The sequence below is a fragment of the Diabrotica undecimpunctata genome, chromosome 2 (genome assembly GCF_040954645.1).
Source record: "Diabrotica undecimpunctata isolate CICGRU chromosome 2, icDiaUnde3, whole genome shotgun sequence".
In the NCBI taxonomy this organism is placed as follows: Eukaryota; Metazoa; Arthropoda; class Insecta; order Coleoptera; family Chrysomelidae; genus Diabrotica; species Diabrotica undecimpunctata.
In genome coordinates this window covers 20,797,944-20,824,616 of record NC_092804.1, presented here as the reverse complement: position 1 = coordinate 20,824,616, position 26,673 = coordinate 20,797,944, and the positions used below count along the sequence as shown (strand labels likewise).

General features: G+C 33.5%; 1 protein-coding gene across 1 annotated transcript in view; it reads left to right on the top strand.

The window, feature by feature from the left end:
- Nucleotides 1-3,583: 3,583 nt before the first annotated feature.
- The window catches only part of LOC140434305 (dynein axonemal intermediate chain 4-like), a 29,814-nt gene continuing 6,724 nt past the window's right edge, over nt 3,584-26,673 (top strand). Inside the window, exons 1-4 of the mRNA XM_072522463.1 lie at nt 3,584-4,000; nt 10,807-11,126; nt 21,333-21,836; nt 25,534-25,943. Coding sequence (XP_072378564.1) covers nt 3,777-4,000; nt 10,807-11,126; nt 21,333-21,836; nt 25,534-25,943 — 1,458 coding nt within the window. The 5' untranslated portion in view covers nt 3,584-3,776. The remainder of the gene's footprint in view (nt 4,001-10,806; nt 11,127-21,332; nt 21,837-25,533; nt 25,944-26,673) is intronic.

The window sequence follows — 26,673 nt, the reverse complement described above, 5'->3', positions numbered from 1 at the left end:
TTACAAACAATGAACAATTTTTATTTAACATTTGCTTTTCCGACGAATGTTCCTTTTTTTTAAATGGCGAAGTAAATCGTCATAATTGTCGATATTGGTCGGACTCTAATCCCAGAATTTACCATGAGGTACACACAGCAGCCACAAAAATTAAATGTTTGGGCTGGCATTTTTGGCGATCATTTGGTTGGTCCTTTTTTCTTACCTGGAAATTTGACTGGTGAAATGTATTTGGAATTACTGCAAAATGCCATAGATCCTGCGCTAACAGATATAATTGAAAATCAGAATGATGGTCGATACGTTGAGAATATGTTGATGTTCCAACAGGATGGTGCCCCACCACATTACGCATTAAGAGTTCGGCATTATTTAGATCAGACCTTTCCAGGTCAATGGATTGGTAGAAGAGGTGCCGTTGAATAGCCCCCAAGATCGCCAGATTTATCACCTTTGGATTTCTTTTTGTGGGGTTACTTAAAAAGCAAAATCTATGCTACTCAGCCAACATCCTTAGAAGATTTACGACAAAGAATTGTGAATGAGTGCCATCAAATTACTCCTCAAATATTGCAAAATGTCCGGCAACGTTTTCAGCAAAATCTTTATTATTGCATGGAAAGTAATGGTGGTCATTTTCAACATTTACTCGGCTGACAGGTCAGTTCATTCTTTATTTTTTAACAACTTTGCTGCTATGTATTGATCTCCTCTTACGATGATGTATTTAAACTTTAAATCAATAAATCTCCAAAACTACTGAATTGAAGTACATGAATTTTACATCATTGTAAAGGGAGTTGAAAGACCTTTTAAATGGTGGATCATTCGACCCCCCTTTCCATTTAAGATTTTAGGGATGGTACCACCCCCGCTTAGGGGGCTGCAAATGTTAATGTGATTTTATGCCAATTTTGTTTCCCCCTCGATAACAAAATCGACGGGTCCAAGCGTTTTTTTTAAAAAGGAATCATCTGCCAGTAAATGCATCTGTTTCGTTTTCGGTGCGCCACCCTGTATAAAAATGCGTAAGTGTATACTATATTTTTGGACAGAGAGAATATATTTTTTGGCATAGAATAAGTTTTTATTTCTAATTTTATGACTATATTTATTTTCCAATAACAGGTTGACTGCCACATAAAAATGTTTAAAAAAGTCCATGGTGCCAAGTTGAAAAAAGTGCATCTGGCAACCAACTGAAATACTTCCATTACTATTATTTCACCAATTTCATTTATTAGTCCCAATTTTTGAAAAAATAAGTCAGCGGTCGAATACGACCGCCGGGGCGTAGGCGGCATACTTATTCCCCTGGTGCCAAGCGGTCGGTCGGGCGGTCGTTCGAGTATTATTTTGTTGAGTGGTTATTTTGACCAATATTTTATCAGTAGAGGTTTGATGAGGTTTGGTTTGATGAAGTAAGTTAATTGTGCTCGTGTTATTTTTAGAGTTAGATAATAGTAAAAACAATTATTATTTCTTTAAATAAAATGGGAAGTCGCGGTAAAATGATGGTTGGTATGGTTTTGGAAAGCAATGAACGTTCAGGTAAGAAATAATTTTCATATCATATATTCCTATTATATTTTCAGATGTAAATCATTGCAAAGGATTACTGTTTGAAGTACGTACCTACACAATAAGCAAGATAATATTCTGAAAAATACACGTTGATTTATTAGTAGAATAGCATAGAAATATGCTTTATTGTCATTGAAAGCTATATAGACAATATAGATATCGAAAGATTTATAGCAAAAGTTTACAAAGAGTCAGAAAATAACAATAGCTAATACCATTTACTAAAATCATACAAATCGTTAATATAAATAAAAAATAATGAAGTAAAACAAAACCGATTTATTGCAAAATTTAAATAAGTTGCAAATAATTTACGTTTTTTTTGACAGTTTCACTTAAGTTATAAAGACAACATTGAGTCACAGAATGATTCCGAAAGGGAACAACAACAAATACGAACTACAAGGAGATCGATGCAAACTCATACTTTGGTGAAAAAAGAAGGACCATATGATAAAATAAAGAAATACTGTAAAGGTTGTTATAAAGAGAAGATTCGGGAAAACATAAAAAATCAGGTCAAAAAAGTAGTAACTTACTGTGACACTTGTGAAGGTCAACCACACCTTTGTTTAGATTGTTTCAACAAACACCGATATAACAAATAATCCTATAATTTTTAATTTCTTTTGTGTTCTTATTTAACTTTTGTATGTATTTCAGTTTGTAATGGATCCACAAGGAATCTACGTTCCTGTATTTGGCTGTATACCATATATTAAAAAATTTATTAAAATCCTTTGTAAAAGGTATATATTTTTAAAAACCCAAACGGGCTGTTTTAGACAAAACGTTTTCGGAATCCATTATTCCATCATCAGTGTCCTATAAAATATATAACCACTTAATTAAAAAGAACGTGAAGTTAAAATTTTGACCAAGGTTAATGTAAAGTGTGGTTAATACTTACTAGGAGTACATGAATGTAGCCACTAAATACATGGGTAAAAACCCGTTAACAAATAATTAGTTACATTTGTTTTACATTATATTTTATAAATTATTAGGATGTTAAAGTTACCGTCGGATTAGGTAGTCATATGTCACCATGTTACCTAATCCAACGGTAACTTTAACATCCTAATAATTTATAAAATATAATGTAAAACAAATGTAACTAATTATTTGTTAACGGGTTTTTACCCATGTATTTAGTGGCTACATTCATGTACTCCTAGTAAGTATTAACCACACTTTACATTAACCTTGGTCAAAATTTTAACTTCACGTTCTTTTTAATTAAGTGGTTATATATTTTATAGGACACTGATGATGGAATAATGGATTCCGAAAACGTTTTGTCTAAAACAGCCCGTTTGGGTTTTTAAAAATATATACCTTTTACAAAGGATTTTAATAAATTTTGTAATGGATGTTTTTTATAGTTTTATATTTTTTAGTCGAAATAAAGATATGTCAAAATTTCGATATCATTTTAGTCTCCCCTATTCAGCCAAAATGAAAACTGATATGTATATACGACGACTGTATGCCACAATGGTCGAATACTGCAATAATTTCGCTTCTCTACACGATCTCTAGCAAAACAGGAAATATATCACAGACCGTATCAAATCGGTCGTATACGACCGCCGTGGCATGCAGCACTTATTGAACTGTCGGTCGTATACGACCGCTGGCAGTCAACCTGATAAGAATACTTTTTGAATTTTGGCGCCTAAAATTTAAAACATATTTTTTGAATTTCCGCATAAAATTCAGAACATACGTTTTAAATTTGCCGCCAAATAAAATTAGTTTTGGCCCTTCCGCACTTGGCGCTAGAAACTCTCTCAAAATTTTCTATAGGACTTACCTTACTAGAGGGCTATGTACTGTGAAATAAAGAAAGATAATCCATAGAATCCATAACCAATCAAAATAGTATTTAATTTCTGTCATTAAGTTATTTACCTTTTTAAAATAAGATTAAAATTACCCTGGAAAAATTCAGTATCTTTTATTTATTTACAATTAAATAACAACATATTTATCTGTAATCATGTATATGAACATCTATATATTTTTTAAAACTCTTTTTGGAAATATTGATCAAACTTTTATGATTCGTTTTTGCTCGAAATTGAGAATGGCAGGTGTTATATTTATAAAACAAATAACTTAGAGATATGAAACGTATATAAAATCAAGGAGGTACGTATTATTGATAGAATCATAAAGTTTATATCAAAATGATGGAAGGTAGTCAGATTCAACAAAGGTTTAAAAAGAGATCGTTTACGGGCAGCAGAAGACCTATTCTAGTCACATCAAGAAGGAGAACGACACAAGATCTTTCAATCTTACATGAGGGAAAAGATGTAACTCCGAAACCATTGAATCCGGACGTTTATTCCGAAGGCAAAGAAAGACAAATTAGCGTATACGAAATTGGTGAACGATATTCCGAATACAAGTAACATTTTTTATGTTTTTGTTATCATTTTCATAGTTTCTGTACTTTTAAATTCAACTTCTTTTTCATCTATATGGGGATTTACTTTTTTTGATAGTTACTGGTGTTAGCAGATCAGATTAATCCATTTACTTCGCGGGCGTCCAATATCTCTAGGTCTAATGTACTAGTTATATTTATGTTCTCTTTTTTGTTCTCGTCATTTATAATTTCAACTAAGTGTTTTCTTATACCTTATTCTCTTCTTATGGTGGCTATCTGTTCCAGATGTTAACTATCATCTTGGTTATTTTTATTTTGTGTACCACAGTGTCAAACAGCTCAATAATAGTCGGGATGTACTAATTCTGCTAATCATGCTATATTATTTCAGTAAATTGTGAAGACCTATAATTATGTCTTCTACTTGGTCCGCTTTTACCATTTACCTTCCCTTGGATAATCAGTTGAAGAAGGTTTTAACATTTTCGATTCCTCGTTACGTGTCACCATTATTAACTTTTGATTGTTATCAGAATTTCACGTTCCTTCGTCATTCTTTGCAGAATATGTCTATAATACCACTTTTCGAGTCGATTCATACTTGCCGCAGTCAGTGCCGGTTCCTCTATTCCGTAGAGCAGAACTACAAATACGTAGAATTGTAGGGGACGCCCTTGTGTTGTAAATAATACGTCCCAGCTCCATAAAATGGGTTTCATCCTAAAGAACACAATTTTTACTTATATTATTCGTTATTTAAATTCTGTTGACTGATCCTATTTACTATTTAGATTTACACTTCTTCAAAATTGTACATCTTATTACCACTTCTTGCTGTTACATTTAGGGCATTGTATTTTATGAAATTTTTATCAGTACATGCCATGTATTATGTCTTTCTCTCGTTTATTTCTGAACCTCTTATACCTTTTTATATGTTGAGCATATCTTTGTTTATTTCTTCATGTTTTATAATTTCTAAATCTAACTTATTTCTTTCATTTAATTCTTTTTGACATCCCTTATCGAACCATTTGTTCTTATTTTTTGTTAATTTTTTTCATATTGCACTTTTTGCTTTTTCGTAAATTTTCCTTCATGCTTCCATCCCCAGATTTTTCCATCACAAAAACGCGGAATGCTTCCTGGATTGGTGGTGATTTAGTTAAAAGGCTAGTCGTGCTTTAAAAACATGTTTGCAAGATGCCCACAAAACTGGCACAAAAATAAAAAAAAGCAGATCAATCTCCCAAAACGATTTTTTTTTATAACACATACAAGTAAAGAAGAGTGCATCAACAAAGTGCATATACTTTTACTAAATTTAATATCCCGGAAAACCTTTTTACGCACATTAACGCATTGTCTGGTAGAGATTACAAAAATACTTATTAAGATGCAATCCTCAAATTGCCTTGCACAAGTCTGAATGCGACAACTAATACAAAAAGCATAAGAATTCAATGTTCAAACCTAAATATACTTCATCTAATTTACTTACCGTTGCACGTCATCCGCGTCATAGCCCGTGAGGTCACATGATACCAACACGAAATATTTAGGCGGTAGGTGTGTTCTTTTTTAGAATCACTTTGCCGAGTACACTGGCATTACAGCCACTAGACATATTTTATTATATACGCATAGAAATAATATTTAAAGATTTCTAATAATGTTAACTTAAAGAAATACACAATAATGTGTTTCATTTAATTTGTATAAATGCATTATAAAGCGTTTTTATGAAGAACATTTGTTCAGAACACACTGTAACTGTAATCGAACGAAGGTGATATTTTGGCATAAATTGGTAACACTTATTTGACAGTTGCGGTGTTGACTAATGTTAATAAGTAATGAAAAAAGTTTTATTTTGTTTAAGTTTTCCATTTTACATCTTTATACGACACATACAAGCGGCTCAAATTGTTTTTAACAAGATTATTTTTTTACTCTTGTTTTGTTTGTATTTATTTACATTAAATATTAATTTGTTTTGTTGTATAATCCACTTTTGCAATAATTGTGACCTATTTGATTTAAAATGGATTCAGGATTTTTTTATACTTTGACAACTATGTCAACTTCGATGTCTGTCAACTAATGACGTACAACGGTATGTAAATTAGATGGACTGTAGTCCAGTCTTCATAGATTTGATCTCTAAAAACTAGACGAACAAGCTGAATTTTGCTGAGAATGTCAATTTTGGCACCACAAAAAGGTACAAAAAGCTTCCCCCGAAATCCCTCCCCCTCGTGGGGGGATGGGGAAACATCTATTTACATAGCACTTTTTGTATAGAATGAACCGTTTTCTCAGAAATAACGCTTGAAATGACCGGCGAAGTTTAATGTCAGTTACGCGCGCGAAATCAATTTTAAATAAAATTTGCATTTACTCGACGGTAAAAATTCGATATCTTTTAATCAGAGTGCCCTATCGTCAAAAATCAAAATGCGTTTTATGGGTGGAGTGCAGCTTTCGTATGTAATTTTTGCATTTTGCCGCAAATGAAGTCAGAGCTGTGAAATAATAAACGTTGCGCGATTTTTACCATTTTTTTTTATTTACGATGAGATCAATAACATATATCACTTCCATTGACCTGTCGCTAAGGAATTTCCATTATTAGAACCTATTTTTCAAAGCGGTATACACGAAGACGGTATTGAGTGGAATTTGTAGCTGAAGTTGTGTACTTTGAAAAACTTACTTGTGCAATCGATAAGAAGCAGTTTTAAATATTTTACATCTATTTGTAATGTGAAAGTTTAAATTCAGCGTTTTTAGGCATATTTCATATGCCTCATATTTGTTACCAAAACTCAACATCGAAAGTTCATGCCATATGTTTTGAAGATTAGGTTCTAATAATGGAAAGTCCATAGTAATCGGACAATGGAATTGATAAATTTTATTGATCTTAGTCGTAAAAAATGGCAAAAATCTCGACCAAAGTTTTATTTGACCGCTTTATAGCAACTGACTTCATTTGCGGCAAAATACAAAAATTGTATGCGAAAACTGCACTCTTCATATTTAAAACGCATATTGATTTTTGTCAATAGGACACTCTGATAAAAAAATATCGAATTTTTACCGCCGAGTTGTTACGACTTTCATTTAAAAAATTGATTTCGCGCTCGTAACTGACATTCAAAATCGCTGGTCGCTTCAAGCAAAATTCTCCCCATTAGGGGGAGTTTTAGAGGGAAACCTGGGGGTGGGAGAGGCAAACTTTTTTTCTTCAAACTTCAAACTTGTTCTTATGTTTTTTAGTAGTTCAGTAACATTTTCGTCTCTGTTGACTGGAGTATGAAAATAAAAACATCTAAAAAATCTTCTATGAGGTTCCAAAACATCTATATCTTATACTTAAAGACCTAAATTAAAAATATATTCAGGTTTTTAAGGCCAATAACGGTTTTTCAAACCATTTATACCAATATCTGGTGTAAGACAATGCTTCATTGTATCACACACAATACTTAATTTATATGGAAAGTATATTTTGAGAAAAGTCGTTCAATTACCGAGAGCCGGAATAATTGTAAGTGGCAAAAGAATCAGGAATATTAGAAATACGATACGGACCATATCCTTATGTTCAGAAGAGCAACTGGTCCAAATAATGAGAAATTTGGATACAATGAGCTGAGAATATGGTCTTATAATATATTCAACAGAAATCCACCTATCGCAAAGCATCCAAGATCTGAAATATTACTGATTTTGAGGTGGTCGTCGATAGGGTTAAAGGTTGACAACCCGAAGAAAAATAGATGCTTTCGAGATGTAGACTTAAGATCATAAAGCAACTAAAGGTCAACACAATACTGAACAAAAATAAATCAATCTTATCACGTAATAGTAATACGTAATACTATAGACACGTAACGAGAAGAACAGAAGACCTAGAAAACCTGATCGTCGATAGTAAAATTAATGGCAAATGACCGCGAGAAAGGTCGTCCACACACTGAGTGGATTAGTTCAGAGTAATTATTGGCTATGGTCTACTCTAAGCTTCCCTAGCAGCATTAGACAGAGAAGGATAGAGAACTAGAATCCCAGCGATCGAGACATGATTGGTCACTATTACCACACGAAATAAGAAAGTCTACAATATGCAATGTATCTTTTTTATGGTAATGGATGAATCCCCGAAGAGCTTTTTATCGAGTGCTATGCTTACAATATACCCGCCTGTCGCCCACCATTTTCATCTATTTGATGTAAAGTTTTATGGCTCTATAAAGGCAGTCCATGACCCCTTGTATGCCAACTTATCCAGTAAGCAAATTCACGCTAGATAATGTTGAGTTGTTCAACAAACCTTAGGTGTGCAGAAACATTTGAAAAGGCCATATAGAATGACAGGAATTTATATCCTGTCAACCAAGAAATTTTTTTCAGGCGATGGTTTTATTTCCTCTGAAAATTTAACGCCATTAATAATGTCAACCTCTGGAACAATGATAATCAAACCTTTTTGAAGATAAAAAGAGGCAAACTGAACTGATTCAAGAAAAGTGAAATGTATCATTTACTTCTGGCTGCGTTAGATGTGGGGTCAACTGAGTAGCTTTATACCCGATGCTGCCCGTCCTATGCTCTGAAAAAGAGGAGAGATAGAGGAGTAACACCTCTACAAAAAAAAACAGGTTACAGACAGCCTGGTTGATAACACCTTGTAAGGGCTACTTATCTAGAGTTACAAATAAAAATTTCAACGACGATGAAAGCGGCTGAGAATAGCATTCGAAACGCTGAATTGGGCGGCAGTGGCAGCTCTAAAGCTCAGTAGAGAAGTATTTATGCAACATCTGATTCATGGTGGGCGCTACAAACAGCGTCTGTCCTCATGTTGAAATCGGCTGAACTCAGTGAGGCCCATGGAAAATCACACTGTTATATATATATATATATATATATATATATATATATATATATATATATATATATATATATATATATATAAATATATATATATATATATATATATAAATATATATATATATATATATATATATATATATATATATATATATATATGTAAATACTTTTTTCTTTTTGGGCATGGTAGTCAATAAAAAATAGAGCTTTGCTAATAAGGCGTACTATTTATTCTGAATCTAAGCTTTCGGTGGTTTTTTGCCACCTTTATCAAGGTCTACAAAGAAAATTACTATGTTGTAACAAATTTGAATGGTGCAAAAAAAGGCTATAAAAAACTATAAAAAACTTACCCGAATGTAAGATTCGTGGCATAAACAACAACGTTAAATAACATGATAATACTGAAATTGCAACTAAACTTACAAATGTTACTGTTAAAAAGACACTTTAAAAATTAAAAAAAAAAACGTATTTAACGTATTTATTAATTTTTAAAGTGTCTTTTTAACAGTAACACTTGTAAGGTTAGTTGCAATTTCAGTATTATCATGTTATTTAACGTTGTTGTTTATGCCACGAATCTTACATTCGGGTAAGTTTTTTATAGTTTTTTATAGCCTTTTTTGCACCTTTCAAATTTGTTACAACATAGTAATTTTCTTTGTAGACCTTGATAAAGGTGGCAAAAAACCACCGAAAGCTTGGATTCAGAATAAGTAGTACCTACGCCTTAGCAAAGCTCTATTTTTTATTGACTACCACACCAAAAAAAAAAGTATTTACTTTTTTTCCAAACTAGTCAAAAAATTTTGGACTACTTTTTCTTATATATATATATATATATATATATATATATATATATATATATATATATATATATATATATATATAAGGAAAAATTATTGGCAAAACTTGCAATGTAAATAAAAAGGAATATAGATAAAAAAGGTAGAAGACAACCGCGCTATTTGGTCGTCATCAGTACGGTTCAGGTAAGTTAGAATAGGAGAAAATTAAGAGAAAGAATCACTACAGGATCAATGCGACCATCTTGTGACAATAATGCCAGAATGCTGTTTTATGTATTTTCGCGTGAATTCGGCCGTCGTGCTGGCTATTTCGAGGACATTTGTTCTCATTGGCGAATTGTTTTGTAAGCGATATCAGTGCGAACTGTAAGCGATAATTATTAATGTAATTAGAACTTGTGATATTTGTAATTAAAAATGACTTTTTGGGGCTAAATAAAGTTAGGTAAACAACGTTGTGCTTCACTTAATCTCTGAACCCACAGAAAAACTTAACAGTTTTACGATAACCTCCCTTTTCAGAAACCGTGTTATTTTTCTAAACAACATGGTTCTTGTCTCTAAAAGACAAGTGTGTACTTCAATTGTTGACATATCAAGTAATGTCTCAATTCTAAAGGCCCCTGTTGTCCGCAAAAAACACCAAATAAATTGTGTAGTGTAGTAAATACAGTAGATATAGAAATACTTAAAGATATCTAAATAATACAGATATAATTTATAATCGAGAATTGTTGTTAAGATACGTGATTTGCGCTGGTGCTCATTTACAAGCATGCTCCAACGAAGACAAGAAGAAAATATTTATTTGGGACTTTTGTTAACTAACTGTACCTGTCTAATAAGGTAGTTTGATTTTACGTTACCTTAGTTTATTTCTGTTTATAAATAACTTTCCTATCTTTAAAAATGTTGTCACAATTACAAAAGTTGTTTACGAAACTGCTACTCCTCCACTTACTTTAGTATTCTTTTTTTATTTCCATATTTATTTCATTTTCTTCATTGTATTATTTTTGCTGTATGTATCTAACATTTTTTGTACGAGATGACAGTAAAAAATATTAACTACTCATTTTAAAAGTCATATCGTATTTCTTTTACTTATTTTAGGATATCAGAGAGTGTATCACTAGCTATTACCAGATCCCAGTCAACAGTACGCTTCAAGCATGAATTGGACAAACAGCATCACCAGAGTTCTATTCAGTACAAAGGCAGTGCACCATTCGATGCAAGCGACTACTACCTCGGTATTTTTGTAATACCTGAAAGTCATTCTGATATCCGTTCTACTAGTACTATCGACGAAGAAATTAAGCCAATCATCATGAAACCGATGCCCCCAACGATCAGTCTGATATTAAAAGAGACACCTACGTTTTTTGTGCTGGATTTGCCAAGTTGTACAGCCATTAAAGATACAGAGGAAGGTTAGTTATATTTTACATAGTCGGCGGGTATTTCACTAGGAAATTATTCTCTACGTGAGAGTAAAATACTAAAAAAATGGCAACAATTTGAAAAGCAAAAGTTGAATTATTGCTCTGAACAGTGGCGTAGGTACTATACCTACTTTAAAAAATAAAAAAAAAATAAATGGGAAATTCTAAACTGTTTAATTCCTGCTTTTTTAAAACTATTTGTAGAGGACTGAAATCTGTTCTGAAAACAAATTTTAAAAGTGTACGAATTATATATACAGTCTGTCCCAAACCCTTCTTTCAGTGCGTCACTAATTTTGACGTCACATAGGATTTAAAGAATGTCGAGAATTATTGCATGACATTTTAGTTAAATTTGACAGTTGCAGGATCGTAATCTCTCTTTTTCTAATTAAAAATAATTTAATACTTTTAATATTAGTCTTTGTTCTTTCTCGATATATCTCGGCATATTTAAAATATTTTTATGACAATAAATACAAAATTAAATTTTCACTGTAAAATGTCTGATAATACTAACCTGGAATGACAATTATCATTTTATCAGTTAACATTGTGAAAGTACTGTCACGATCGAGACAATCTATCTGCGTCAAATTAAATGTATGCGCATCATTGATTGGATATATATTTAGCGTATTCTAAACCCCAACCAATTATACATCCGTAAGTAGAATTAGCTTTACGATAAATAATTTTCTAAGCGCTATGTATAATAATCAAAGACTCACGTTTTTTTCTGTCACTTCTAGCTTAATGTGTTAGAGAGAATTCGATCAACTATGACGCACTGAAAGAAGGGTTTGGGACGAACTATATATATATATATTTGTTTTTAGTACAATCCTGAGCCTTCGATAGTAAAACTTAAGCACAAACCTGAACTCCGTTTACGATCCTGAACCTGTATATTGGTTCAGGATTGTTTTCCTTTTATAACTGACATATGATTTAAAATTTACAAATTAAATCGTTTTTTTAAATTAGCGGTGCCATCAGCGGACAAAACTGCCTAATTTTCAATTCAATATGTCATTTGGAATCCAAGAGAAACCTGTTTGTATTGTGGTTCAGGATTGCATTTTTTAGTTCAGCCATTTGCCACTTTGGCTCTGGAAACAATTTCTTGAATATACATGATTTTTATATACATTATCACAATTAGTACCTTCCTGATCCATACTATGTGGCAACATTGCTTTGTCGTTATTTTGTTTAGAGAATTGGGGAATTCTATTTTTAGCCAAGGCCAGAGAGATTTCTTTTCAATAGGTGGTATAAGATATTATTATTTAGTTGCAAGTTGTAACAGTCGTTTGTTTTGGTTCAGGAAGGTGTGTTTAAAAATGAATAATAATTATAAAGGACGTTGTAAACTGATGGTTGATATATATTTAGGGAAAGGTTAATTATACAAAAGGTATTAAACTGAATTGTCATTTTGAGCACTTTGGCTTAAAAATCTAGCTGAATTGTCCTTATTTATATAAGTTAATATTAACAGAGGTACAGGGTATCCAAGTAAAATAGTTATTCTTGATTTTAATTTATATTTACAAAAAGACTGTGACAGAGTTTATTAAAAATTATTATAGGCGATTTTCTTATCGAAAGAAGCTGATTTGCAATTTGGGATTATCATGTTATCCGGTTTTTAGGATTTGTTCTAAATAATGTTTAAAAAAAAAGTAAATTTTTATTTTTTTAACAAAAAACGTAATTAATAGAGGGGAGTTCCGTGATACATCATTTTAGACGGCTTATGAAATGTTTTCATTAGTCTGAGATATCTCAAAATATTGAGTTCCTGTTTAAATTCATTTTATATAGGGCATCCCAAGTAAGAGAAATCACGTCATCTTCTTTTTGCTAACTGTTATGCAAGATGTTTTAGAAGTACTTCGATAAACCTCTAGGGGAATTATATTAGAAGGAAAAGTATCTCTAACTAATGGACCTTGATGTCTTCCTGTTTATATTTTTAAATTAGTATTTTATGACTGTCAGTATCTCAGACAAATTTGACTAAATTAGCACTATTCCATGTTATTTAGGTTGACTAGTTTAAAACCTTTGTCTCTATTAGTTAACAATAGCGCAAAGGGGAACTGTTTATGAGAACTTTTCATCTATCAATCATACTCCTGAAATTTTTCAAAATAGTTTTGAAACATCCTGTGCAAAATGAACCAAAAAAGCAAAAAATGAGAAAGGGTTTAAAGATTAAATGTATAATTTTTAGACAAAAACGTAGAAAAAATACAGTTTGATTATTGCTCGAAAAATTCGAAGAGCAGCTTGTATCCAATTTCTCAGATACACGTAACAAAAGATTCAAAAGTTTAAAGTTCAAAAGAGAAAAATGGAAAGGGGGAAGACGAAGAAGAGCAACGTATGGGTAACGTTTAAATAATATTTTACATACTTAATAATAATGGGTCTGAAATGCTTTTTTCTAATCTATTAAGCTCGAAGAATAAAATATATTCTTTTAAATAAATTTCCTGTTCATATTTTATTCAAAAATGAATGGGTGTCAAAATAGGTTAGTTGTAAATTATTGAGTCACAAAAAATTTTAAGCTGATTTCTTCTATTCAATATGATGAAAGTGGGGATATCTCGAGAACATACAAATCTAATAACATAGGGACCCAGATCAAGCAATAAATATGGATTTTTTATCCGACGAGTATGATTCCTAAGCGGAAAATAATAATGCTGTGTTTCTACAGAAAAAAAATTAATAACTCGTCTAACACATCCAAAAGCAAATTTATAAAGGATGACGACGATTCCATAAATATCCTAATTATATGCCATCAGAAGACGGCCGAGCTAAAAAAATGGGTAGCTATGTTTTTGTTTAATTGTTCTTAAATTTGGTTAAACTTTGACTCTTTCTTGCAGTTTTCAGATTTAAAAATGCCACAAAAAAGAGCCATCCACAAATCTGTGACAGCAAACAGTGTGAGAACGATTCGTTAATACTTGTAGAAGTGATTGATGGGAATGATGTTTCCTCAATTTTATTTAAAGAACCGATTGAAAGAGAGAAACGCGAGAAGGACAAATCCCTAATAATACGGAAACTCTTAAATTTCGATAATAAACAAAAAAGTGAACATCAAATGGAGAAGGAGACTGAAAAAGAAAACACAAGCAGCAGTACTGTAGCTCAAAGGATATCATCTCTTGCTCTAGAAGTGAAAGTAAGGACTCAATTAAATAACCATATAAGCAGTATATGGTATTCAAAACAATTTGATACTTTACATTCCCCTAAACTTCAATAATTCTTAAATTAACAATCTGTGAGAAAGCATATAACGTACGGAAAGAGATAGAATTGATTTTAATTTATTAGACATGACATACTGTGGTAAGGTTGTTTTGTCGTTTACGTCTCGTCAGACGGGTTTTTTTGTGGCCAATAAAACAAACCAAACTCAGCTACATGTATAAAAAAGCCTATCTGACTAGTTGTAAAGGACGAGACAACTGAGTCACAAGATGTCGTGTCTTAAGTTAAAATCAATTATGTTTCTTTTTTTTTTTAATGTTACTTTACTTAAATCTTTTCTTTTTCTTTTAACGTGTTTGATTCATTCTACTTCTTTTTTCAGCCACTTGTTAAAAAAACGTTGAGAAAAAATTACAAAGATCGAAGGGATTTTTGCTTCTATTGCGAAAAGGATGTTTCCCATTTTGCTAGACATATTTCTAAATGGCACTTAGAAGAAATTGACGTAGTTAACATATTATGTCATAAGGTTTATTTATAAGGGAGATAATTGGCTTTATGAAACTTGAAACTATGATGAGAAAAATAATAGAAGACAAACGTCCCAAAGCGACGGACAAACTACTTTGCTTCTACACCATTTTCTTAAACGTAATGATTTATTAAAATCAAAAATTTTCTTCAGAATGCGTGCAGACGACATAAATCTTATTGCTAAAAAGATCTCTCAATTTGCCAGTATGCATATTCGTACATAAAAGGCCGTCAGAGTAAGGGCAAAATTGATTTGGTAAGACAAAATATGCTAAGAATCCCAAAACTCTTAGACTTTACAAGACTACAGAATCCTGATATTAAGAAACTTATAGATATTCTTCGCCCAAAGCATTTTCAACTAATAATTTCTGGAGTTAATAAAATAGCAAAATGTAACCCAGAAACAGATAATTATGAGTCACCAACGTTGGCCATAAATTTTGGGACACTTATGAGAAAATGTTGCGACTTAGCATATATTATTCTTGTTCAGATTGAAAACACAAGCGATGAGAGAAAAGAACTTAAAATATTAAAAACTCTTTTAGAATCCCAATGGTGTAATGAAGTTTCTGCTCAAACATGTACCAATTTAAATCAAAATTAATGGAACAATGAAGAACTTTTGCTGCCTACTAACGACCTCAAGAAACTTAATATTTTTTTGCAAACATCTGCAGAAGAATTATTTCACAAATTGAAATCAGGTGAATACGCCAAAAAATGTCAGTTGGAGAGACCTGCGAGTATAACAGCAACAAAACTTCGAAAACATTTGGCCACCATTATTCAACTTCTTCAATTTTTCAATAATGATATGAAGCAATTAATCAAATTCATTACAAATGACACACATTACAAATGCATTGCAATTATTATCGTTTGTCAAAGTATATCAAACGGCTAAAATTTCTAAACTTTTACTTTTAATGATGGAAGGCGGAGCTGAAAAATACAAAGGTAAAACATTAGACGAAACTAACATTAACTTAGCTCCTCTCTCTGATGCGGAAGAGGCAGAAATGGAAAATATCTTGGATACTCTAATCTAAACGTCAATTGTGAGATTCCATCTACTTCAGCTAACTTAGATAATAATAAAGAACCTCAAAAAATGGGCAATTTAAAAAAGAAAATATTTATTGATAGAAGACGACCATGGACAAAACAACAAAAAAGAATTATCGCAGAATACTTTTCCGACGTTAAAAAAAGAAAGCTTTCCATTGAGGTAAAAGTGCAACACCTTATTAAAGAATATCCCGAGGTAATTAAAGAAAGAAAATGGACATGCATCAAAGCTGTAGTTTATAATACGTATACAGCAAAACTTAAACATTAAACACCCATTTTCTAATATTTTTTAGTTGGTTTTTAATTTTTTTTTCACTGTTTTGAAAGGCTTTCTTGTTTTAGTTTTGATCTGATCTGTATCACATTATTCTTATGTTTGTAGGCAAATTTAATTCCTATTACCTAAGCTATAATAAATAGTAGAGTAAAGTTAATGTACCAATGTACCTACTTTTGATAATAAATGAATGCAATACTTTCCTGATTTATTCTTTTTTTTTTAATATAAATCGCCGTTAACGTAAGCTCATATTTTTGACATTTATGAACTGGAACGTATGGTTTAGTCTGTTAAAATAATCGGTAGACAGGACGTATTGTTTACATATTTAGGATTTAGGATATGTACAATTAAGGGAAAGTAAAAATATACTGCTTCTGACTCTCAAGCAAACACATACGAAAATTTCCCTAAGAAATCCCATTTTACTTAAAGCTGGCAACATCTCTTAGGCTCAGGTTTGTGCATATACACGTATGTTTAGGTTCAGAATTGACTGAAATAACAAGGGGATCAGGATTATGTCATTAATAAGTAAAATTCCCATTTATATATCTTTTAAAATATTAAAAATTTCTTTTGTATATATACATTTTTGAAATCCTTGCTAGAATTAATGAAGATAAGCGTGCCATAGGCAACTCTAAATACTCTAGATATAGGAGGTTCAGGACTGTATGGTTTTTCAGATGGTTCAGGTATGGTATAAAGATGTATATATATATATATATATATATATATATATATATATATATATATATATATATATATATATATATATATATATATATATATATATATATATAAATATATATATATATATATATATATATATATAATATATTACCATAATGTTGTAAAATATTGTTGTAAAACCAGAAAATATTGTTGTAAAAGTAAATCTACAGTTCGCGCTAATCGTACGCATCAGCTCGGGCTCAGCTGACACCCAACGGTCGATACGTACCGAGCAGATCATATGCAATCCATGTGAAATGATTAATTTGCGCTTATGCATATATTCATCATCACTCACGATCAGCGCTGAGCGTCAGCTATACATATGCAAAACGGCACTTAGGCTACACCATAAAGACAGGGCTACACGCACTTACGTGTATAACGGGTTGCGTTTGGTAACAATGGAGTTAGGTATTAACAATATTTGAATTGTCAATATTTTTATTTTGTGATTTATTATTTAAAACTCAATAAAGCTAATTAAATGTACACAGTTGAGGAAAAATCAGCAATAATGTACCGGTGTACACCGCGTACCGGTACTTTCTATTCTCTATATATTTCCTTAAAGCACTACCCTTATATCTATATGCATTAATTTGGTTCCTTCACGGACCCTGGCAAAAATGGTGAGTAAGCCTTTCTTTTTCTTCTACCTATTAATATTGTTCTGAAGCTATTTTCTTGTGGCATCTCAATGTAATGTAATCCTTTTATTAGGAATAAGCCACAATTATACTTTTAATTTACTTTAAAATAAGTTTATTTTGACGTTTAGATTTCCACTTTGGAAATCATTCTCAAAATACAAAACATTCTTCTTCTTCTGGTTCCTATCCGTTTCGGATGTTGGAAATCATATTGGCAATCATGACCCAGCTCCGTTGAGGTTTTCTTAAACCATGTTTTTAAATTCCACAGCCATGATATTCTCCTTCTACCGGGTCCTAGCTTACCTTTGACTTTACCTTGCAATATAGACTGCAGCAGGGAGTAACGGTGCTGATTTCTCATAACGTGTCCCAGATATTGCAATTTTATGCGTTTGATCGTAAACACAATCTCTGGTTCCTTCTTCATTTTTTCTAGAACTTCCTTGTTCGTGATCCTTGCTGTCCATGATATTCTCAGCATTCTTCTATAAAGCCACATCTCAAATGCTTCAAGTTTTTTAATAGTGGTGTCTGTAAGCGTCCATGCCTCCGCCCCGTACAACAACACAGAGAAAACATAGCATCTCAAATGTCTCATTTTTGTATCTAGGGATATTTTGTGACTTTTGAAGATGGCACTCATTTTGTTAAAGACCGTTCTTGCCTTTCCTATGCGGCACTTTATTTCCTGTACATTGCTCCACTGTTCGTTTATAATAGTTCCCAGGTAGCAATACTGTTTTACTAGCTCTATCTGTGTCCCATTAATGTATAGATGAGCCCCATTTATATTCTCCTTGCTGATAATCATTTGTTTCGTTTTGTGGGTATTAATGTTAAGTCCGTACTGTTGACTGTACTCGTTTATTCTGTCCATTAGCCTCTGAAGTCCCTCTAAACTATCTGCTATCACCATGGTGTCGTCGGCATATCTAACATTGTTTACTCTTTCACAATTTAGAAGGATGCCTTCGTCTATTCCGTATAGAGCCTCGTTAAAAATTTTCTCTGAGTACATATTAAATATCAACGGCGAGAGGATACATCCCTGTCTAACTCCACGTAGTATTTTTATGTTATCTGTTTCTTCTCCGTTAATTTTCATGTATGCGGTCTGATTCCAGTATAGTTCTGAAATTATTCTGAGGTCTTTGTCATCCAGATCTGCTTCTTTTAAAATGTTTATCATCTTTTGATGTTGAACTCTGTCAAATGCCTTTTCATAGTCGATCAAGCACGCGTATACGTCGCAGTTAACGTCCCTGCATCTTTGAATCAGTACCTGTACTCCAAAAAATGCCTCTCTGGTACCCACTTCGTTAATGAAGCCGAACTGTCTGTCCGATATTTGTTCCTCGCACTTCTTATAAATTCTTCCATGGATGACTCTAAGAAACAGTTTCAACATGTGGCTCATTAAGCTGATTGTTCGATATTCTTCGCACTTTTTAGCCCCCTGTTTTTTAGGTATCGCTATGAATTCTGATTCTAGCCATTTATCAGGGATGATTCCTGTATTGTATATTTTATTGAAGACAGCCGTGATCCAATTTATTCCTTCTTCCTCCAAGAGTTTTAAATTAAAAATTCAGCTTCGATATTATCAGGCCCTACAGCTTTCCTGCTCTTCATCCGTTTTATTGCTTCTTCTACCTCGGATTTAAGTATGTCCGGGCCCGTCATCCTCTCTGAAAATGGATGCCTATAATCCTCTCTTTGATCTTGAAAAAGTGTCTCCAAATATATTCTCCATTTGTCTTTCATCTCTTGGGTGTCAATGATTAATTTTCCATTGGTGGCTATAAGTTTCATTTGTGTTCGCTTTTTAAAAGTACCCGTTATTTCTTTTACATTAAAATTGTCATGCTTGGCTTGTAGTCTTTCTATTTCTTTACATTTCTCTGCAGCTTCTTTTTCTTTAGCTTCTCTTATTTTTCTTCTGATGTAAGCCTGCATTTTTTATATTCATCTTTATTTCCTTTAATTAACCTTCTGCGTTCCATTAAGTGAAGGATTTCTGGAGTCATCCAAGATTTCTTCTTTGTTTCTTTGTTTGGTTTTAGCAGATCTTGTTTAGTTTTCTTAATTATTTCTTCGAATTGATTGATTTCTTGTTGGATGTTATTTTCTTCTTTTAGTTGTTTAACTTGATTGTTAATATATTCCCCCAATTGCTTTTTAACTTCCGGATGTTGCAGGGCTGTCATGTCGTAGTTAGGTCTAGACTTTTTCTTTATTGTCTTCAGTCTCACATCCATGACTCCCACTAAGGGTATGTGGTCAGATTCAATGTCCGCTCCTGGATATGTTTTGACAGATTTAAAACTGTTTCTGAATCTTCTATTTACCAAGATATAATCTATCTGGTTTCTAATTACATGGGGTTTATCTGCTGGTGCCTTCCATGTATACAATCTCCTCGGTGGTAGTTTATAAAATGTGTTTAGAACCACTAGCTTGTTATCTTCTGCGAATATTTCTAGTCTGTCACCTCTTTCGTTTCTTTGTCCTAACCCAAAAGGTCCGATTAGAGACGTTTTCCGTTCGGCCCCAAGTTTTGCATTGAAATCCCCCATTATGATGCTGACTTCGTGTTTAGGTATTCGTTCTAATATATCCTCTATGCTTTGGTAGAGAGTCTCTACTTCCTCGTCGTCTTTATCTGCAGTGGGAGCGTATATTTGTATTATGTTTACATTCACTGGATTGGCTCTTATTTGCAGTAGTATTACGCTGTTGGACACTGGGACAAAATTTAAAATACATCTACTAATTGTTCTCGTTATTATCACACCAACTCCATGCTCCAGTTTTCCATCTAGTGATCCTGAGTAGAATATTCTGTGATCTTTTTTGTCAATGATTCCTGTTCCGGGCCATCTCATCTCGCTTATTCCCATTATGTCAATGGTCATTCTTTCCATTTCCTGAATGGCATCGTCTATTTTTCCACTCCTTGCCATAGTTTTCACATTCCATGTGCAAATTTTTAAATATTGTGGTTTTGCTGCTTTTTCTTTTTCATAGGTACTCATAACTGTCCCGCCGATAACTGATCCGATTGAGGAACTTACTCCGGAATCGTATTTGGTTGTGAGCATTACCATATATGATTTTATACTAGGACTATTCAATGGAATCTTTAATGTAGTGGTTGTCCTCGGCCTTCTACATCCTTATGCCGTTGACCTCTACTGAGGTTCCTTCGCCTTTAGGGCCAGTTTCCCAACCCTCGGACAAAAGAGTGCCCTGTCACTTACCAGCTCATCCGTCCGAAGCCGTTGGCCAGTAAGTGGGCCGGCAATCGCTCGGTGGAATTTTCGCCATATCTGGCTACCCTCACTTAGTTTAGCCTGCAGACCAATGCAGTTGCCCGGGGTGTGGCACGTGGAGCCATAAGTGAGGGTTAGCTGTCTTATGAGGAGTTATCAAGAACCATCTCCCGTCTATGACGCTCGATGTGGTCGTTCCGATAAAAGGTGCTACCTCTACAACACAACTCTACACCCCCAAAACATTAATAATAGTAAATTCTATCCATTGAATTATAAAATTCTTACTCGCTGGTTTACGACGTTATGTTTGGTATTAACAGCTGTGTCACAAAATCTATGGTGTCAATAATTTTAAAATAGAATATATTTGGTGTGATATTATTTTTTCCAGGAACTCAAGTCCAGGAGGATAACGCGATATATGAGCATCTCACAGTCGGTAAAGGTCGCAATAGAAAAATATTAAACGCCGAATCCCAAACAGTGCCGGTGGTTATGAAAACCCGCAATACTTCTTGCGTAAAATCAAAAACAATCGATGGTACAGCTTTCGCTTCTGCCTGGGACATGTACGACACATTTCAAGATGTCCAAGAAGAATCAGAAGAGAGTGAAACTTCCGATGAAAGCGACTACGAGTTGAACAATAATGACGAATCACCCTCGATAGATAGTTACAAATTGTCAGCAGACGAAAAGCAAATGAATAAACTTATGAAAAATCCCAGGTTTCAAGAAGCTCTATGTGTTACGGAAAGGCTGTTGGCTAATAACTGTTTTAATGAACAACAGAAAGTATTTAGAGGTTTAACAGTTCCTGATCCGTTTAGAGAAAATATTGAGTATAACTACCGATTGAATTTGCTATGGACTTTTGGCAACAATGATACAGTTGGTACGTATATTTCTAAGTATAGAATCTATCGTGTAGCAGTTTTGTCTCACTCTGTATAAGGTTTTAATTTGCGTCTTAAATATTCTGAAGAGAAATACTTAAGAATTGCCCCTCAAAATGCGCTATTGTAAAAATACATAATCTATTTGTATGTTTACATTGCCAGATGCCTCTACCGAGATAGATACTGTCTTTCTCTTATTTCGCTATTCTCTATCAGTTTCGCATGAATTTTAAAAGAATGCCGGGAGTTTTCAATCAAGATAGGAGTGCATATCAAAGTATCTAGCGCGCAGATCAAGCTATTCAATATTAACAAGCAAGACTTTCCAATCCGTGGGATAGGAAACAGTCAGTCTGGGTCTGACCTTTCTCCAATCATGTAGTGCTTGATAGAGTGATGTCAAATTCAGTACAAGCAATGTATGGTTGTTTGAATGTACCTTTGTCGATAAAGTGTATCTTTTGCAGTTTTTTGTGTTTTAATTTTGAGAAATCTGTTATGGAAAACGATGTCATCGAAGCAATGAACGAATTTGTATACCTGGGAGCGCTCCTTAGCGTTTGAACATTTTGTCGAGATAATTAGAAGAGTTGAGAATGACGGTGGCATTACCTTTATTGGCCGGAAGGATGACAATGTCAGGGTTGTTATAAAGTTCTTTGAGAGCACGTCTTTCTGAAAGACTGATATTTGACGGTGGGGGTTTGGAAGTACGGAGAATTCTGGCGACTATATATATATATATATATATATATATATATATATATATATATATATATATATATATATATAGAACAGGCGGGTTTTAGAAAAGGCTATGGAACAAACGATCACCTACTGGTAATAAAAAATCTTATAGAAAAATGCACTGAATATAATAAACCACTAGCTTTAATATTTGTCGACTATGAAAAGGCATTCGACACCGTAAATCAACAAAAAATATTGGAAGCCTTGACAGAATGCCGAATTGACTATCGGTATATAAATATAATTAAACATATATACCAAAACGCAACAGCCAGTGTTAGAGTGGGTGATCGTCAAACCCAGAAATTCCCGATACAACGTGGAGTACGCCAGGGGGACACCATATCGCCGAAACTGTTCACTACGCTTTTGGAATATATATGTAAAAGGGCAAAACTGACCGACAAGGGCATAAACATAAACGGAGAAAAGCTTAGCCATCTAAGGTTTGCAGATGATATTGTACTAATAGCTGATAGGATAGATGAGGCCAAAGAACTTTTAAATCAGCTCTACCTTTCCTCGCTAGAAGCGGGATTGAAAATAAATATATCTAAAACCCAGATGATGACAAATCTTGTAGTCAGCGAAGATATATGCGTAGGAACAAGATCCATAGACCAGGTAATGGCCTATAAATACCTAGGTCATGAGATTCGCATAGGAAAAGATAACCAAACCGTTGAGCTTCTCCGTCGTATAAGACTGACTTGGGCAGCCTTCGGCAAGCTGAACCATATTTTCAAATCGTCTGATATACCAATATGCCTTAAAAGAGAAACGTTTAATCAGTGTGTTTTGCCAGTGTTAACTTACGGTGCCGAAACGTTGACCATGACAAGGAGAACAGTTCAAAAGATCCGTGTGTGTCAAAGGGCGATGGAGCGTGCTATGTTGGGCGTTTCACTACGAGACAAGATCCCAAATCGCCAGCTACGACAAAGAACAGGAGTGGCTGATGCAGTAGAGAGAGTAGCAACACTAAAATGGAACTGGGCAGGTCACGTGGCTCGAATGACAGACAATAGATGGACAAAGCGGATACTGGAATGGAGACCAAGAGATGATGCCTACCGAAGTAGAGGTCGTCCACCAACACGTTGGACTGACGATCTAAAACGTTGTCATAGGAATTGGATGCAAGAGGCACAAGATCGAAATAGATGGAAAATTATGAGGGAGATCTATGTCCAGCAGTGGATAAGCGAAGATTGAATGATGATGATGATGATGATGATGATATATATATATATATATATATATATATATATATATATATATATATATATAATCGATCCATTCCTTATTTCTTATTTATTTGAAGTTGTATAATTTTAGAGACATTAAATTACGTATGTAAATTTAGGTGTACCCTCGTATACGAGAAATAAAATAATATTTTTAATATTGCTTTTTATATTTCTTAAAACAAATTTGTATTTCAGGTTTTTGTCAAAAAGGGTCTGAAGCAAGTGGATATTTATTGAATGTTGTTTTTAATTCAACAACCATACTAGTGTAGTGATTTTATTTTCAAAACGTGTTATATTTTTATTTGATTATCCTTCCTAAATGTCTCTAACTCCGACAGATGCTGCAAGGACGGTGACTTTAGTTCAAGATGGTCTTAGCCAATATTATGCAGCTGAAATGTTGGGTGTTAGTCGATATTCGGTTCAAAGAGCAGTTCGGCGTTTTAGCGACACCGGTAACTTCACAAGAAGACCAGGATCAGGTCGTAGAAGGGTAACATCCGAAAGAGATGATCGATTTCTCGTCTCATCATGTTTGAGAAATCGGCATCTAACTTCAGTTGAACTGGCAAATCGTCTGAGCGAAATGAGAAATGTGGATGTAAGCAGATGGACAGTTTGTGGAAGACTTGTAGAAGGTAATTTATTATCCAGAAGGCCAGCCTTATCTCCAATACTATCCATAGAACATCGCAGAGCTCGCCTTGCTTTTGCAAAAGAAGATGAAAACTGGAGTGATGCAGATTGGAGTATTGTTCTCAGATGAGTCCAGGTTTTGTCTTTGGCCGTCACCAAACGGCCGAGAAAGGGTTTGGAGAAGTCACGGAGAGCGATATTTTCAATGTAATATTGCGGAAAGAATAAGTTATCGGGGGGGCTCCGTTATGGTTGGGCCGGTATCAGTTCAGAAGCCCATACTGATTTAGTTATTGTAGATAGAGGTTCTATGACTGCTGCAAGATACATAACAAGTATTTTAGATCAGCATGTGGTACCTTTTGCTCCTTTCATTGGACCTAATTTTATTTTTATGGACGACAACGCGCGTCCTCACCATGCTAGAATCGTCAACCAATATATAGAGGAGATGGGAATTGTCCGTAGGAACTGGCCAGCTTGCAGTCCCGATCTCAATCCCATAGAACATCTATGGGATATGATGGGAAGACGTCTTCGAGCACGAGTACCCCGTCCAAACCACTTAGCTGAACTCACAGCGGCTCTTCAAGAAATATGGGACCAATTGGATCAATTTGATATCCAGAGGTTAATTACCTCAATGCCTAGACGTGTACAGGCTGTTATAAGGGCCCAAGGGGGAAACACTAGATATTGATTTATTATCAATGTTTTTCTTAATTTCAGAAAGTTTTGAATATTCTTGTATTTTTGAGTTTTGGCGTATGTCTCTCTAAATAAATGATTTTTTTGGAAAATCTGTAAAAATTATTTTAATCTAACATATACTTTTACATATATACCTGATTTAAAACTAATATTTTCAAACGTTTTCTTTTTTCAGCAAATAATACCCATGGATCGTTTTTTTTGCATTTGAATATATATATATATATATATATATATATATATATATATATATATATATATATATATATATATATATATATATATATCCTATTTACAAAACTAGTCAATTCTTTTTATATATTTTATATCTTTCTTTCATCAGGTCTTGCAGTAAACGCATTCAGTTGGAATCCCAAAAATAAGGACCTGCTGGCGGTTGGATACGGCAAGTTCTTCTTCCACGACAACTTAACAGGCCTAGTATTAATATGGAACATAAAAAATCCAGTTCAGCCAGAAAGAAAGTACAACTTTGCAGAACCTGTGACTACCTTGGATTTTTCGAACAGCAATCCGGTATTGCTGGCGGTAGGATTCTATAACGGATCCGTAAAAGTTATTAATATATCCAATAGAGACGTTACCATTATCGGCGAGAATATACCTACGTTTGAGCCGGTGTGGAGTATCATTTGGCAGTTTGGTAGGAACGAAAAGAGGAACGAAGAAATGGTGATGGCGACGTTCGATGATGGAAGGATTTGTGCTTATTCTGTACAGAGAAAATTAGAGGTAAAAGAGTTGGGAATATTGCTATTGTAGAAGTCTCCATATGTTTCTATCTTGGATTATCTCAATATTAATACTTCACAGGTATGTCCAATTGCCTCCTGCAATGTCTATTTTATTATGTCTCCTGAATTTATATTTTAAAATAGTTGGGGATAAGTCTTCCTATTCAACGCATCACACTAATTCCACGGTAATTTTGGCTGTTTTTTGTTGCCTTTTTTTATTTCATCTAAGGCTTTTTTATTTCATCTACTGTAATTTCCTCTACTCTAATTTCCTTTACTGTATTTTCTGTTGTATAGTATTGTTCACTGCATGGTATTTTTCGTCAATAAATTCTCATAAGGCGCTTTCTAATCTTGGAGATTTATACATTACCTTTTTCACTTGTGTCTCTTCCCAAATTGCTGATCAGTTTTAGACCTCTTCCATTTTTCTACCACCCATCTGTGTGTCTAGCTGATTACATTTTATCTCCTACAAGTGATTTTTTTATTTTGTTACTCCTCCATTGACTTCTCCATTTAGTCTAGCATATTGTTTTCGATCTTCATCATCTTGCTTTCCGAGCCAAATTTCATACGCTCTTTTTTATCTTTTTCTAACATGTGCTAGTGTAATTACTACCGTGTTGGGTATCTAACCAATAACCGAACCACCAACCTTCAAGGGTCAGAGTTGTGTGTTGGGGTTTTTTCCTCTAGTCGAGTCAGTTTTAAGGCACCAGAAA